At 51.5% G+C, this 14,870-nt stretch overlaps 6 protein-coding genes across 6 annotated transcripts; 3 read left to right on the top strand and 3 right to left on the bottom strand.

Annotated features, from left to right (window-relative positions):
* Nucleotides 1-571: 571 nt before the first annotated feature.
* Nucleotides 572-2,513, bottom strand: hem14 (oxygen-dependent protoporphyrinogen oxidase; the record flags this gene model as incomplete). Its single annotated transcript, XM_056943302.1, has 3 exons — nt 572-1,372; nt 1,440-2,138; nt 2,208-2,513. The coding sequence occupies 3 exons, from the start codon at nt 2,511-2,513 to the stop codon at nt 572-574; spliced, it is 1,806 nt and encodes a 601-aa protein (XP_056800185.1).
* Nucleotides 2,514-2,954: 441 nt separating this feature from the next.
* N7459_004119 (mRNA-binding protein NAB2) lies at nt 2,955-4,453 on the bottom strand (the record flags this gene model as incomplete). Its single annotated transcript, XM_056943303.1, has 2 exons — nt 2,955-4,008; nt 4,071-4,453. The coding sequence occupies 2 exons, from the start codon at nt 4,451-4,453 to the stop codon at nt 2,955-2,957; spliced, it is 1,437 nt and encodes a 478-aa protein (XP_056800186.1).
* A 250-nt stretch (nt 4,454-4,703) lies between these two features.
* N7459_004120 (uncharacterized protein) lies at nt 4,704-5,771 on the top strand (the record flags this gene model as incomplete). Its single annotated transcript, XM_056943304.1, has 1 exon — nt 4,704-5,771. The coding sequence occupies one exon, from the start codon at nt 4,704-4,706 to the stop codon at nt 5,769-5,771; it is 1,068 nt and encodes a 355-aa protein (XP_056800187.1).
* A 1,994-nt stretch (nt 5,772-7,765) lies between these two features.
* N7459_004121 (aminoglycoside phosphotransferase family protein) lies at nt 7,766-8,647 on the top strand (the record flags this gene model as incomplete). The annotated part of the gene is made up of 1 exon (XM_056943305.1): nt 7,766-8,647. One exon carries the CDS (start codon nt 7,766-7,768, stop codon nt 8,645-8,647), a length of 882 nt encoding a protein of 293 aa, XP_056800188.1.
* Nucleotides 8,648-8,935: 288 nt separating this feature from the next.
* On the bottom strand, nt 8,936-11,014 carry N7459_004122 (glycerol kinase; the record flags this gene model as incomplete). The annotated part of the gene is made up of 4 exons (XM_056943306.1): nt 8,936-9,526; nt 9,586-9,752; nt 9,816-10,801; nt 10,881-11,014. 4 exons carry the CDS (start codon nt 11,012-11,014, stop codon nt 8,936-8,938), a joined length of 1,878 nt encoding a protein of 625 aa, XP_056800189.1.
* Nucleotides 11,015-13,000: 1,986 nt separating this feature from the next.
* On the top strand, nt 13,001-14,159 carry N7459_004123 (MIP/aquaporin family protein; the record flags this gene model as incomplete). The annotated part of the gene is made up of 3 exons (XM_056943307.1): nt 13,001-13,320; nt 13,388-13,934; nt 13,995-14,159. The coding sequence occupies 3 exons, from the start codon at nt 13,001-13,003 to the stop codon at nt 14,157-14,159; spliced, it is 1,032 nt and encodes a 343-aa protein (XP_056800190.1).
* Nucleotides 14,160-14,870: the final 711 nt, after the last annotated feature.

A 14,870-nucleotide genomic window follows, 5' to 3' on the forward strand; every position in this document is an offset into this window, starting at 1 on the left:
GTCGTTCGACTCGAATTCCTTCTCAACATACCCCGATAGTCTTATCATATACGGCAAGACTTGGAAAGTGTCCCTCGAAGGTTCGTCGAAGACACTTCTGAAACATTATCTACATGTTTTCACTCAGCACCAGTGTCCAGAACATCATCCTGCGGCCGACTGTGTCAGTCTCGCCCTACCAAACCCAACATGTGGGTGGCCACCGCCCTTCTCAATCTACTCAGGGACATGTCCGCTCCAACGCATGTTCACTAGGTGAACAGTTATGGTTCGTCTTTATCTGTCGCCCAGCAGGCTGGCATGGGAGGAAAGTGGGTATCTTCCAGTCTCCGGAGCTGTGTACTCTCATAGCGCCATAAGCAGGTCTTTGAAACCAAAAGGAATCGGGGACGTGGACTCGTTCTGAATTCTGCCTTCTAGTCATCTAGAGCATATTACAGAAATATTTTACAATGCTATACTGTACACCCCATCGCTTCCCCATATCTTTTTCTCTGTTAGACGGGACATGATCCTGGTAAAAACGCCGACACCAATGCTGTGCAAACCGCGAAGGGGTTTCATAAAAGCTTCAGAACTCCATCTGTCGCACTGGAGCTGTGGGGATGCCACCCACCAAATCCCAGTCTTCAAGACTGCGGCCCATGTAGGTAGTCGATTTGCCGTGATCCCGCTGGACAGTCTGCCGACCAATACCGTAGGTTGCGGCCAATATTCCCTGTCTAATACAATCATTGACGCCCACGCCGTTGTACCAGTTTCCAGCAAGGACCAACCGCCTGTCAAACTCCCGCCGAACAGTGGCTGACAAGTCATGCATGCGATCGAGATGGCCGACTGTATACTGGGGAATGGCATTCTGTTGCAGTCGGCTTCGGGCGATGGTGGGCACATCGGTGATGCCGAGATGCCTCTGAAGCATCGTTCGGGCCATATGTACCGCCGAATCATGGTCTGGATAGTCCGCCGGCTTCCAGCCATCCCAGTAATGACCACCAAGCATCACTGTGAGCTTTGTCCCTGGTGCGTCATCTTGGCTTAGATGTGTGTCCTGGGAGGGGCCATTAAAGCCGTTGCTGGAAAGCGAGGCAAAAATAACACCCAGCCCGAATTCAGGATTCTGTTCAACTGGGATGGAGCGTGGAATGAGATACCCAAAGCCCATAACGGGGACAACTTTGGGGCTTGGGTAGTATAAGTTGACCACCATAACAGTTGTAGCATAATTGTGCGCCTGTAATTTGTGGATCGTCTGGGATGGGACTAATTGGTTGGGATGTGTGGCCGGAGCCAAAATTTTGGCTAAAGCAGGCGCAGGAAGAGCCGCAATGGCGTGGTCGTAATCTCTGCTGTCACTGCCTGCACATTTGACCTTCAGGGAGTTAGTAACGGCATCTAAATTGAGTTCCCGTAGCCATGGTGAGCAAGAGTCCACAAACATTAAGACTGTTAGAGCCTTGGAAGCGACTCAAAGATTGAATCTCCGTGCTTGTTCTGATATCAACCTTGCCCGATTTCCTCAAAGCACTGGCAAGGCCCTCGAGGAGCTGTTGGTTCCCTTTACGGAATGTAAAGGTAGTCGACCGTCTGATGCTTTCGCGGATAAATTCACTGAGTGGCTCTGTTGGAGATAGAGCTGCTGGTTCATGTTTAGCATGTGCCTTAATGGCCAAAAAATCATCCATCGCGCCGCTTCGTTTGGGGCTCAGGGCTCGCATAAGAGTGCTATATACAACTCCAGTATCCTCGCGATCACGAAGAGTCCCGAGGAGGGCCTGGGCACTCAATTTGTCAATATCTCCAGCATAGATGCCATGCATCATGGCAGATACCAGATTATCTGCGATTTGAGAATTGAAGCGCCGCGACATGAAGCTCGCAACAGACTCGTCTTCTGCCCATTCATGCGGCATCCGTCCCGGCTTGGTATGTTCAAAGATGACACCAGACACGAATCCTTGAAACAGCGGTTCTCTTAGCGTCCGAACAACGTCCATGATATTAGTACGGAGCGACCGGTCAGGTTGGGGTGAAGGCAAGCGAACGAGGCGATCCGGATAATAGATGAAACGGTTCAGCCCCGCTGGGCTGGATCGAGGAGTCATAATGACTTCGTGGAGCAAGCCTAACGAAGCTGCCTTGAAAGGAAATCAGTTCATTCCCTAACATGACAATAAGGGACATTGGGTGGAGTGCAATATACGTACCATTTCAAGCATGGACACAGATGCAGGAAAAGCGCTTCGCAACGTGCGCGGTCCATACTCAAACACCACATGCCCATTGTCGACAGGAACCGTCTCAGATTCAACCCATCCACCAAGCCGCGGCGATTTCTCGTATAGTGTGATGCCGGAGCATTCGGGGTCCTCTGACAATCGCCAAGCAGCTGTAAGACCAGTGATGCCGCCACCGAGTACGGCGACATTGTAAGTACGTTGCTGGGAGCGAAGAAAAGAGATTGGGGGTCTCCGCGCGAACCTGAGACCACTAGAGATGCATGGTAGCGGCATCTCAGCGAGGGAAATCCAGAACAATCGAGTCTGGGGGTCGCGACGGCCAACCGCGAAGGTCCTCGGCGCCGGAAGTCCGCACTCTTACTTAAGCTCCACATGGAACAACCCTCCAAGGTTGGAATGGGCGCGGAACCTTGGTGGCTCATCATACGTTCAGGCGAAAAATTTGGATCTCAAGGTACTTCAATAAAGGCCAGTATTAAGGGAAATGATATGGGCTCGCGCCCCTCTCTTCAAAAATTGCAATGGATATCTATGTACAGATAAAACGGACTCTTTGGATGCCCTGGAAGAAAAGCAAAATGCATCAAAGTATGAACGCCCTCCCTAACCAGCCATTCATCATCACAGATCAAATTGTACACAATATTGCTCCTTCATAGAGCGGTATCTTCATTAAACTGATTCTTCTGCTCCTTTTCATTCCAATAGGCGGAGTCAGGCGGTAAGCTCCTGACTTTGAGACGCGTCGTTCGCCTCGGGTTTGATAAGTTCCTCTGGAGCATTCTCGTCGGCGACAAACTTGCGCTCGCTGACATGGGCACCACCTTGTGGCGTCCACACCTTGTCGGAGAATGCACCACGCTGCCCCTCTGCATGCTTGTAGGGGCAGGTAGGATTCAGACAGGGATTGAATTTGCAAGCAGTCTGAAGGTGGGTAAACTTGCAGTCTTCTGTCTTGCAATCGCCACCGTTGCGGCAAAGCGGCATGCTGGGGTGCTTGAAATGGCAGTGCGGGTTGGTACAATGGGGGAAGAATCTGCACATCTCCTCAGCCTGGTGGGCAGACTTGACAGCTGGTGATGGGTGTCGGCCAGTGCACTTCTTGTTCTTGCAGGCTGCTCCAAACGAGCACACGTCGGAGAAATCGATAGATGTGCCTTCGGGGGCAGCAGGAGATTGGTGGGCGAATGGGCAATCTTTCCGCGTGCATCGAAGGTTGAAACGACAAACACTTTCAGGGTTGCTCTCGCTCTGGCCACCATCCATCTCCGTATCCATGTCAACTTCGACCCCATCCGTTCCCTGAGGTCGCTGGTGCGCGGCCCGCTTGTTGAACCGTCCTCCACCACGCTGGCCTTGGCGCTCAACGCGATCAAAGAGTGAGCGACCTGGTTGCTGACCACTTTGGAAAGCCGGGTTGACTGCAGGTGGAACAAAACCAGGCATGAGTTGGGACATCATTCGTGCCTGCTCCTCCAACATGGACATCAGCTGCATTTGATTTTCCGCGCTCATTTGCATCATGGGGCCATTCATGCTGCCCTGCATGCCCATTCCGCCCATGTGGCGGCCACCTCGTCTAGCCATGTTGTGTCTGCCCCCTTTAATGTCATCCCGACCATGACCGCCGATGCGTCCGTTTCCTTGCTGCCCGCGTACTCGATGGAGGGCAGAGTCACCACTCCGGTCTAGGTTTCGGTTGATGTTATTCAGCATCCTTCCCCTGCCGGCTTGACGTCCATTGCGCATAGCTTTCGGTCCTGTGGGTCTATCGATGGGAAGATATAAAGTCAGCACGCCGTATCATCTTCATAACAAGGGCAGCCTCACATCGAGTCACCTGCATCACCCATATCGGCATCCTGACCATTCCCTTCGAGCTGAGAAGAGTCCTGGCCACCATGCTGGCCAGCGCCCGATTCATCTTGCCCTCCACCATTGATTTGCTGGTTCAAAATTTCGACTTGTCCAAATAGCCACCTTGAAAACTCCAGCGCCTGCGTGTCGCCCTCACCGAGACCCAAAAAGTCGTTCGAAAGTTCGGTGGCAAGTTGCTCCTGTGTCTTTCCATTGACAAGCATGAGAACGATATATTCAATAAGCGCCGACTCCTGCCCGTCATCGGTGCTCCAACCCATCTCAACCAACTTGGGCTGAATGACGCTGCCCACAGCGGCAGCAAGTGGCGAGTCCTGAGTGAGAGCTGGAAGCATTTTGGAGCGAGTAATGGTGGGAAATACGTAGGTGCGAAGAATATGAGATCGAGAAGTGGGTGGTTGAAAGACGACTGATGTTGCGCGCCACCGAAACAAAAGCGCTTTGGGGGGTTCGAAACCGTCAAAGAACGGCGATAGGACGAAACACCGGGTTTCCGAGCTTTTCAAATAGTAGCGATGCAACTTTCTTCACCAGGTCCTGCTTTGGCGGGGGTTTCGGATCTTGAAAATGGGGGTTGACGCGATCATGAAGCTGCGGCGACGAAAATGCGACCCAGTGTCTGCACGTGATCACTGCAAACAAGACAAACACAACATTCGCCCAAAATGGACTGATAAGGGGCTGTTCGGTCGTTTGGTGCAATCCGGACGATCTACTGGTGATTCTGCAATATTACCTCCGTCGACTTCTACTCTGTTCGCGATGTGGGAACCAGTGGCTGTCCCCTTTCAGAACTCCCAGTCTTCACATACTCTGCCTACAACAGATGAAATCCGCGCTTGCACCAATGTCCTGTGGGAGACCATGGCCTCCAAGATTGTGGCAGTGAACGACGATATTGTTGCAAAATATGGAGGTTGTGTAAACTCCTGGGAAGGCCAGGCTTTGGTTTACCTCGAACGACACGTCCCAGAAGTTCCCGCCCCTCGACTGTACGCAATGTACTATGATTCCGAACAACTGTTCTTGATCATGCAACGCGTTCCCGGGGTGCCGCTGAATTCCATTTGGCCATCGTTGGCGCACTCTGAGAAGGATGACATTATCGCAAAACTCCAACTCATATTCGACGCAATGCGAAAGGCTGAGTGTCCATGGCCCGACTTTTTTGGAAGCATGGACGGAGGTGGCGTACATCACTATCTATTCTATAGCCAACATGACGATGAGGGGTTTTTGGGGCCTTACTCCGGCGAACCTGCCTTCATTGCGGGTCTAGTCGGTAATTACCGAGCCTTGGTCGAACGCAATAATCGGGCAGACTACAGGGCTCGCTTTTACGAAAAATACCTCACTCGCGTCCTTCAAGGCCACCGGCCCACATTGACGCATGGGGACGTTCAGCAGAAGAACATTATGGTCGTAGAGAATACAACTCACCGAAACGATCAGGGCGGGCGGTCATTTGACGTCGTACTGGTCGATTGGGAGAATTCCGGTTGGTTTCCTGACTTCTGGGAATTCTTTTGTGCATGTGACCCCTTTATTTTCGACTGGGAAGAAGACTGGTCCTGGCGAGTCCAGGATTTTGTTCAAGTATGGCCCGCTGAGGTGGCCATAATGCAACTGATTGACAAGGATTTAGGCTGCTAAAGTACGTTGCTATGTTTAGAACGAAATCGATATATGATATAGCTACACCTCCTGTGTAATATATTGTACACGGTTTCAATCAGGTTCAATTCTAGCCTAAGTTATGATAGGTTTAGTGGTATATACAGTACTATGCGCTAAGCTCACTAAAATAGCCCCTTTAAAAATTCCGTTGCAGGAGTAGTAGTTATCCTGACTCTGGCGGGCAGCCTAGCGAGGGTAGTGTGGGGAATAGTCTCCATCCCGTTTCCCAACTAAATTCTCTCCATCCGCTGCATACACCACGCCAGTGCTGCCACCCTCACATCACTGAAATGACTGATACAAGAACACCCCTCGTGGCTACAGAAGCCTTTGGTGACTTTGTGAAGGATGAGGACGAGGAATATGATATCGAAGAATTTGCTGAGCCATGGCATAGGTACAGAATAAAGGACGATCCAAAAACAACAGACGATCAATATGTCCTCTATCCTATTCGACTCGGGGAAGTACTCAACGAGAGGTACCGGGTTGAGCACAAACTGGGATTTGGAGGTGGCTCGACTGTCTGGATGGCCTTTGACCTGCAAGATAAGAAGAATGTGGCCCTCAAAGTTATGATGAGTCCTGGGGAGTGGGGGGAGAACGAAACTCGGATCCAGGACGAGATCATCAAAAATGTGCAGGACACCTCTCACCTGGTGATATACACATCAACTTTCTTTCTTCCCCGCGGCAATGACAGCGGAAGTCACCACAGGGTTTTGGTGTACCCTTTAATGGGCCCATGTATTGACCCTCTTACCCTGGACAAGATTCCTATGGCCACTCGCATGTCTGCCGCCCGCCAATTACTTGAAAGTATAGCAAGTTTACACCAAGCTGGAATCATACATCGCGGTAAGTAGCCCTTCTTCTGCTCTCCTATTATCTATTATTTCTAAGGAAAATCCCCTAGATTTGAACGAGAGAAATTGTATGTGGGGAATGACTTCTCTTGATGGTCTTAGTACGAGCGCCAAATATAAGGTGCTCGGTAGGCCATTAAAGCAAACGATACCGTTTGTCGACCTTTGGAAGCAGGGTGAGCTGGTGTGCCCCATTAAGGTCCCCCGGGACCTATGTACGGAAGAATTCTACCTTGGCGATTTCGGTTTATCGAAAAAACTTAGCGACCCCGTCACTATCACTCAGCGCGGCTATCCGCCTATGCAATATTGTTCCCCGGACCGGCTTCATAAGCAAGATCCAAGCTTCGCCTGTGATATATGGAGCTATATGATCGTTTTCTCTATGCTCTATCTTACCTTTACTCCGTTCTCTTCGGGCTACGAGGGTGGAGTTATGACCGGCATAGTTGAATGTTTAGGCCCATTACCCGAGCAGTGGAAAGGCCTCTACACTCACTCTAGGGGAATCGATTCTTGGTATGATCAGTCTCGAGCCTCTAATCCAAAGTGTGACCTCGCATCCAGAATTGCAAGATTTCGTCCCGATGTTGATCCGCTCGAGCGGCAACATGTGCAATCTATCATGTCGAAAGTCTTCACCTACTACCCAGAGAAACGTCCGAGTGCAACAGAACTTCTACAGGATCCTTCGTTTAGAGCGATCATGGATAGGTACGGGTGCTGAGATTCGAAGCGAAGTGATTACAGGAATACGAGTCGGACGTTCATATGAAATGCTACGTTTACTTTGTCACCTCCCTCTGCCGTATATTTCTTTCTTCGTCCTCGCCACCCTCTCTTCTGAGTTGATCATCGGCGAAGTTAAATGGAAGGAGATCGAAGCGAATAGGCGTGATAAGGGGCATAAGGACAATCAATAGGAAACGGATAAACTAATGCTAAATTTCGATTTGGACCCCTTCTTCTCCACCCCGAAGTGGGACCGGGTCAAAGTGCAGCCGAAGTGTCAACAGGGAGGAGACGTGCCTATATGAGAGCCGCAGATACTCCAACTTTCACGCTGTCCTCAAGAATCTCTCAAAATAATACTTCATTTCCCAGATGGCCACTCAGAATACCTGCTCAGCGTGTAGCTGGTCTCCGGCACGTCAAGACGACTGCCGTTACAAGAGTCATGTGAAGCTGTTCTACGGGGTCAGCAATCGAGGGGTGTGGTCGCTGGGCTCAAGCCTGATTCTGAAAGAGCGGTCTATCGAACCACCCAACTTCGAAAGTGCCAATATCCAGTTTCTGGCATCAAAAACTTCGATACCGATACCCAAAATTGTTGAGGAATGGCAGGAAGATGATGGGGCATACTTCCTCCTTGCCAAGCGAATTCGAGGGCAACCATTGAGTGAACTTTGGCCTACTATGCCATGGGCGGACAGAGAACGCGTCGCTAAACAGACCGCTGAGTATTTACTGCAACTTCGCGAGCTTCACTCGGACCAGATGGAAAGTATCGGTGGACAACCAATATACTCAGCTTTTCTATTTCCGAATGGCTACGGTATTGGGCATGGACCATTATCGTCCGACGATGAGCTGTGGGCCGAGATGTCGTTAGCCTTGGCCAAAGTGCCAGAACCGATTCGCTTGAAACTACGCCAGCGGATGCCAACTGCGGCTCCCTATACCTTTACCCATGGTGACCTTACCAACGTCAATATCATGGTCGAGGATAGCAACTTAGCAGGGATTCTGGACTGGGAATCCTCCGGTTATTTCCCTGTTTGGTGGGAGTTTACCTCCGCAGGGATTGGACTAGGGCAGGAAGACAAGGAATGGAAAGACCTATTGCGCAAGTATCTACTAGATCATACTGAAGCTCGCAATTTTTGGTGCGACTTTTTCGCACTGTGCGAGTATCCCAATTTGAATGAGAGAGGATTGAGATTTGTTAAAGAATGTGGTTTGAGTATGCCAGAGAAGGAAACATGAAGATCGAACCTTGGAAGTGAGTCATTGCTCAGTTTCACGGTTTGTCCATGGGAAAAGTAACGAGTGACGCAGTCTCCGAGTCAAATACTGGTTCTTTTCTTTTCTTTTTCTCTTCCTTTTTTTTTGGAAATAGATTGATCCCCTATCTTATTCTTGAAACAGGAAAATATCTAATTACAAACCTACCAGGTCATCCAGGGTGCCTTGGAATAGCCATTGGCGCCAAGTTTGCCCAAGCAAACACAGAGGAATCGCGGGTATCAACGGCGTTGATAAGACAGGAGACAGCTAGTAGTAGCCCAACTTGAGCTTGCGCGTTTTCTTGAGCTTTTGTAGAATCTCCACCTTCCTCAGTTCCAAAAATAAGTCCTCTTCATCAGCATCATCCAGATCCCGCGATATGCTAATCAATGGTGTCTTTGCCGGGGGGAAGCCCATATCTCCATTTTGGGTGCGGGCCTTCACTTTGAGCGTAGTACCAGCCCCAGCACCCGCGATCAGATCTCCAACCAAGGGCGAATAACTAGGCCTGACAGCCATCTTCGGAGCAGCGATATCGCGTTTCTCCGACGAGACACTGGTCCCATTCGTCTGTGCAGTATGAGACATGGGCTTGTTGTCTACTTCCGAGGCGCTGTCGGTTCTCACCCAGCCCTTGCTCATGCGAACTGCCTTCTCCCATTCCCCAAATCTGCGTGCGCTTTCTTCGCGCGTTATACTCGGCTCGAAAACAGCTCCGCCGGCGCGGTTGATGTTGCGAAGCTCGGTAAAGTTGCGCCATAAACCGACGGCCAGACCTGCCGCGATGGCGGCGCCTAGGGCTGTGGTTTCACGCATCTTCGGGCGGTAGACGGGGATGGAGATGAGATCGGCTTGAGTCTTCGGAATCAGAAGTGAGCTGAGTTCAGAGGGACTCTTTTGCATCTTGCGTCACCAACCTGCATGGCCAAGTCTGAGTTACTCATTCCTCCATCCACGGCTAGCTCGGAGAGTGCCTTGCCGCTGTCTTTCTCCATTGCGTCGAGGATAGCTTTGGTCTGGAAGCAAGTTGCCTCTAGAGTTGCACGGGCAATGTGGCCTTTCTTGGTGTATTGGGTAATACCATCTAGATCGTGGCTGTTAAATTCACGATATGGAAGAACTCATGTAGACTCAACCAAAGACTTACACATGGTCCCCTTTGCATCGTCAATCCAGTAGGGCGCAAACAATCCGCTAAAAGCTGTGACAAAGATACACCCACCATTGTCCTCCACGGCGAGGGCGAGATCATCAATCTCTTTGGAGTCTTGGAAGAAATTCAGATTGTTTTGCAAGAAGTTGATTCCCGACCCGGCGACGGCGATGCTCCCTTCTAGAGCATAGACCGCTTTCCCACCAAAGTCGTAGGCCACTGTCGCTAGGAGACCGTGTGTTGAGATGACAGGCTTCTCGCCAACGTTATAGAGCAGGAAGCACCCCGTTCCGTAGGTGTTCTTCGCCATGCCAGGCGAGAACCCTTTTTGGCCGACGAGGGCCGAAGACTGATCCCCCAGGCATCCCATGATGGGTACCTCTGCAAGCGCACCAGAGGCGATCGTGCCGTATGCACGGGCGTCTGACGAGGGAACAATCTTGGGCAGATGAATCTTGCCCTTGATACCGAAGAAATCCAGGAGGATATCGTCGTATTGCAAGGACTCCAAGTTGACGAACATGGTTCGCGAGGCGTTTGTCGAATCCGAGACAAAGACGTTGGCGTGCGCGCCACCGTTCAAACGGTATACGAGCCACGAATCCACGGTGCCAAACGCCAGCGTGCCCCGATCGAACGCCTCCTTCACTCTCGGCGCATGTGCCAACATCCATAGCAGCTTGGTGGAGGACGAATAGGTCGACAGCGGCAGGCCACAGATGCTCTGGAGCTGCGATGCTCCCGGTCTCTGCTTCAGTTCGTGGACGATGGTCTGTGACCGGGTGTCGGTCCAGACAATGGCATTGTGGAGTGGCTCGCCCGTCTCGTGGTCCCAAACAACGGTGGTTTCGCGCTGGTTAGTGATCCCGATGCCCTTGATGCTATTGCGGGAGTGGCCGTTGCTCTCAAAATCTTGGACCGCTGCTTCAATGCAAGTTTCCACCGATGCGACGAGCTCGAGTGGATCGTGTTCGTGCCACCTAGAGAGAGGATGGGATATTTAGAACGCGTTCCGGGAATCTCTCACTGCGAGGCAGATATGGTCTCTGATCTACTTACCCCGGATTTGGATAGATCTGGGTAAACTCCACTTGATGTGAGGCTACTGGCTCTCCATCTTGGTCGAAGATCAGGAATCGTGTGCTCGTCGTGCCTTGGTCGATTGACCCGACGAAGCTCTCCGACGGCTGCATAGTTTAGGTAAGAATCTACCGTGAAAAAAGAGGAAAACAAGCCAAGCACGGTCTATTCGAGTCCGACGCACTCCGGGGGTATCATAAAGCACGTCGCAAGCGTCCCTCTTCTGGCCAGTGGATCCCGGAGCGTCTTAAATAACCGCCATCTGCCGTGACACCATTCTTGCCGCGTCTGCGGGGTCTTTGAGATGGAGCGCGGGGCCTCAAGCCGGTCTTGCGAGAGATTGGTGGAATCCCAAGACCCAGGGGCTTGACCCGGTGCCATAAGCCAGCGCCGAGTATGGTTTGAGGCTTGAGCGTCGCTGAGTTTAGACGGGTGCGCGACGGACTTGGGATTGGACGTGGCAGCAGCGAGGCGATGCAGGCTTGACGACGATAGTATGCTTTTTCAGCCACTCGATATGAGGTCAGTGGTAGAAGCCCAGACTTCACTGATAGCATGCAACAATCTCACTCGCCGTACTCAGCATCCCATCCACCCGTGATACTCCACACCCCTCCACACTTCTCGGTACTCGCCGACAATCAGTCCGGGGAAGCCAGAGAGACCGCGCGACCCCAGCACCCAATGATGACCCAAAAGAATGGAAAGACGACCAGAGTATAATCAGCATTGTGTCACCACCTCGAGCGCCCCCACCAGCAATGCGTTCATTGCTCGAGGCGCCGGACTAATGCCGGAGGAAATGCGCAAATGCGGGGAGGAGAGCGTGGCGGGCGACTCGGCTGGCTTGACGAAATTCCAGAACGGCCATCGGTGGAGCCTGTCACTCAAGACTCCACTTCTGCGCGCGAAGATGCCTGCCGCACGTCGCGCATAAGTGCTCGTTGTCAATACCGACGTCGATGTCAACTGTACCCGACCCAGTCCAGACCACAACTCGGCACGTTGGGATCACAATCATGTCGGCCTGCACCGCTGGTCACTGATCTTGGCTCTCCGGTCTAGGCGCTGTCGGTGAGTCGTTGCAGCCACGATGTCTGATCTGCTCGTGCAGGACTAGTCTCTCTGGACCTAAATGGATGTTTCTGGGTGTTGCCACACTCTACAACGATCCCATGCTTGTTCGTCTTGGCCCCTTTATCCCGGCAATGCGACACACATCGGGGGAGAGAGAAGAGGAAAGAGGGTCACACGGACGGTGGACACGGTTGTGTCATCGAAGTAAAATAAGCACCAGATGCTACCGTCAGCACATGTCGTTTCGCCCACTGAGGTTGGATGTTGACATTTTTCAGGCCTGCTCTCTCCGCTTTCAACCACCGTGGCCATCATCCATCTTCTGCCCAACTCTCGCGGTATTGAGAAAGCGTCCTGATTGTGTCACGGCTCGAGCTTCTAGAAATTGCAATTGGGCCTGTGGGGCCTTCAGTGTCCCGGTGCGTCGAAGATGGATAACCGAAGGCATGGAAGTTTCTGTGTCCTGTCCGTACCCGGTCCATGCCAGGTACTCCTACCAGTGGGAATGCGCGCAACCTTCAGTGTCACCCCTTCGCAGAGAGGACGCAAATGGGTTTGCCCACAAAAAGTCAAATATTATCAGGTACCAGAGATCGCCCGGCGTTTTCCGCCTATTCAGGGTCAAACGGGAGTTCCAGCAAACGCGCCTGGAAAGTCTGAGGGAGTGAAAAAATGTTATCAGATGGAGAATGGCCTTTATTCAAAGAACAAAAAGGGTGGCTTCCAGCTGGTCATTCTAGTCCTGGGTTGTGCACGTTCGTGTCGGCTATCCCGAGTCTGTCTGCCTTGTGTCCGCACTTGGTTGGAAAAGAGAGCAACACGCTTCCCCCGAGGACCCTTGTTCAACTGAGGCGATCTGCGAAAAAGTCCTGCGCAAGGTTGGCGTGCGAAGGTCACACAGCTATGTCTGAGTGCCGCTCGCTGATATATCGCCGGATGACCACGCAGCGGTGATTCTCTGCCCCGAGGACCTAATATTGATACTTCCATTGAACTTTGGCTGGTCATTAGATTCAAATTCTATGGAATCTTGGACTGGGGTTTCTCTCGAGCCGATGTCAAACACACAAAAGGCAGTGAATCCGTCTGGGAGTCATATTAGTGGGTGTACTTCGCTATACCTGGAAAGCAAAAACGAAGCATCAGTCCATGATCTCACCACCGAGATCCGTGATACTACTTCTTCCCTTCTCTGGTTTAAATTCAGGAAACATGGCCGAGATGCCTTTTCCGAATTCTTTGGGACTATGATTCTGATCCTGTTCGGTGACGGAGTCGTTGCACAAGTGCTGCTCAGTCATGGGCAGAAGGGGGACTATCAGTCCATCTCTTGGGGCTGGGGGTAAGTCCACGCCTTTACGACTTGCATATGGCTCCCTTGCTTAAGAAGTCGATCCCGGAATTTCTAGATTGGCTGTCATGCTCGGCGTCTACGTGAGCGGTTCCTCGGGAGGACATATCAACCCTGCCGTGACCTTCGCCAACTGTGTCTTCCGAGGCTTCTCATGGCGCAAATTCCCCATCTATGCACTGGCGCAGATCCTCGGCGCAATGTGCGGCGCTGCAATTGTCTACGGCAATTATAAATCCGCTATTGACGTCTACGAGGGCGGCTCGAATATCCGCACCGTCCCTGGATATTCGAACACGGCGACAGCGGGAATCTTCTGTACCTACCCGGCCGACTTCATGACCAAAACAGGGCAGTTCTTCTCCGAATTCCTCGCGAGCGCCATTCTGATGTTCATGATCTTTGCCTTGAAAGACGACACAAACCTCGGCGCCGGGCCCCTGACGCCGCTTGCGCTGTTCTTCGTGATCTTCGGCATCGGTGCTTGTTTTGGCTGGGAGACGGGATATGCCATCAACCTGGCCCGAGACTTCGGCCCGCGTCTCACCTCCTACATGTTAGGCTATGGACATGAAGTATGGGCGGCCGGGGATTATTACTTTTGGGTGAGTCGGTAGAGGTGCTGTGAGCCCCTGGTGCACCTCGTTAATTTCTGTTTGCTCCAGATCCCTATGGTAGCCCCGTTCCTGGGATGTACCTTTGGAGGCTGTATCTACGATTTATTTCTGTATACAGGACAGGACAGCCCGGTCAACACGCCATGGATGGGAATCCAGAGGCTTTTCAGCCCCCTGCATCGGACGCAGATGGCCCTTCAGAGCCCTGTCTGACATGTCTACCCGTGGACAGTGTGTGAGAAATTTTAAAGCATATTAGTTTGATAGGATAGGTGTTTTACGAATGTTATGACTGGTAAACTAGCTTGTACCCGATGAAGTACTTGACGACCTACGAGACTGCTAGATGTGTATACCACAGGAATCCAAAATCCACTAATCCACTGAATTATTGTACTCATGGGATGTTGAAGACCTCTCTCTCTCCGCGCGCGCGCGCGTGTGTGTGTGTGGTTACCTCAATTACATAGCGCTGGGCCACAAGGATTTAGTTCGAGACCAGCGGGCGGTATCAACGATGGGATGACATTCCGTTGCTAAGCGTCTCACTGTGGTTTTGTTTCACAGGCCTAATGCCCTCGGGGCTAATACCGGCTCATGGTCTTGTGATGGCTTATGAACAGTCCTCATTTCAGGAAAAGTTACCAAGAGGCGGCTTTTGACAGACATTTGAACATCGAGGTCCGATTTTAGTTCAAAGGCAGAATGTCTCTAGATGAACCCGAATATGTTAGAAGTGAACAAGTCGAAGCCACTTACAATGACACAATGACATGCACACAACCTATCATTACGACTTTGAAAGTGGATCTGTCATCAAATGTTGCTTTGAATATTCGTCCGGATTGATGCCCCGCACTGGGGATGTGTAATTCATGATTTGTCTATCAACACTGCCAAGGAGTAATACATGAAGAGACGAGG

Source organism: Penicillium hispanicum, assembly GCF_028827665.1.
Source record: "Penicillium hispanicum strain IBT 35686 chromosome Unknown utg000004l_segment0_segment0, whole genome shotgun sequence".
NCBI classification, from domain to species: domain Eukaryota; kingdom Fungi; phylum Ascomycota; class Eurotiomycetes; order Eurotiales; family Aspergillaceae; genus Penicillium; species Penicillium hispanicum.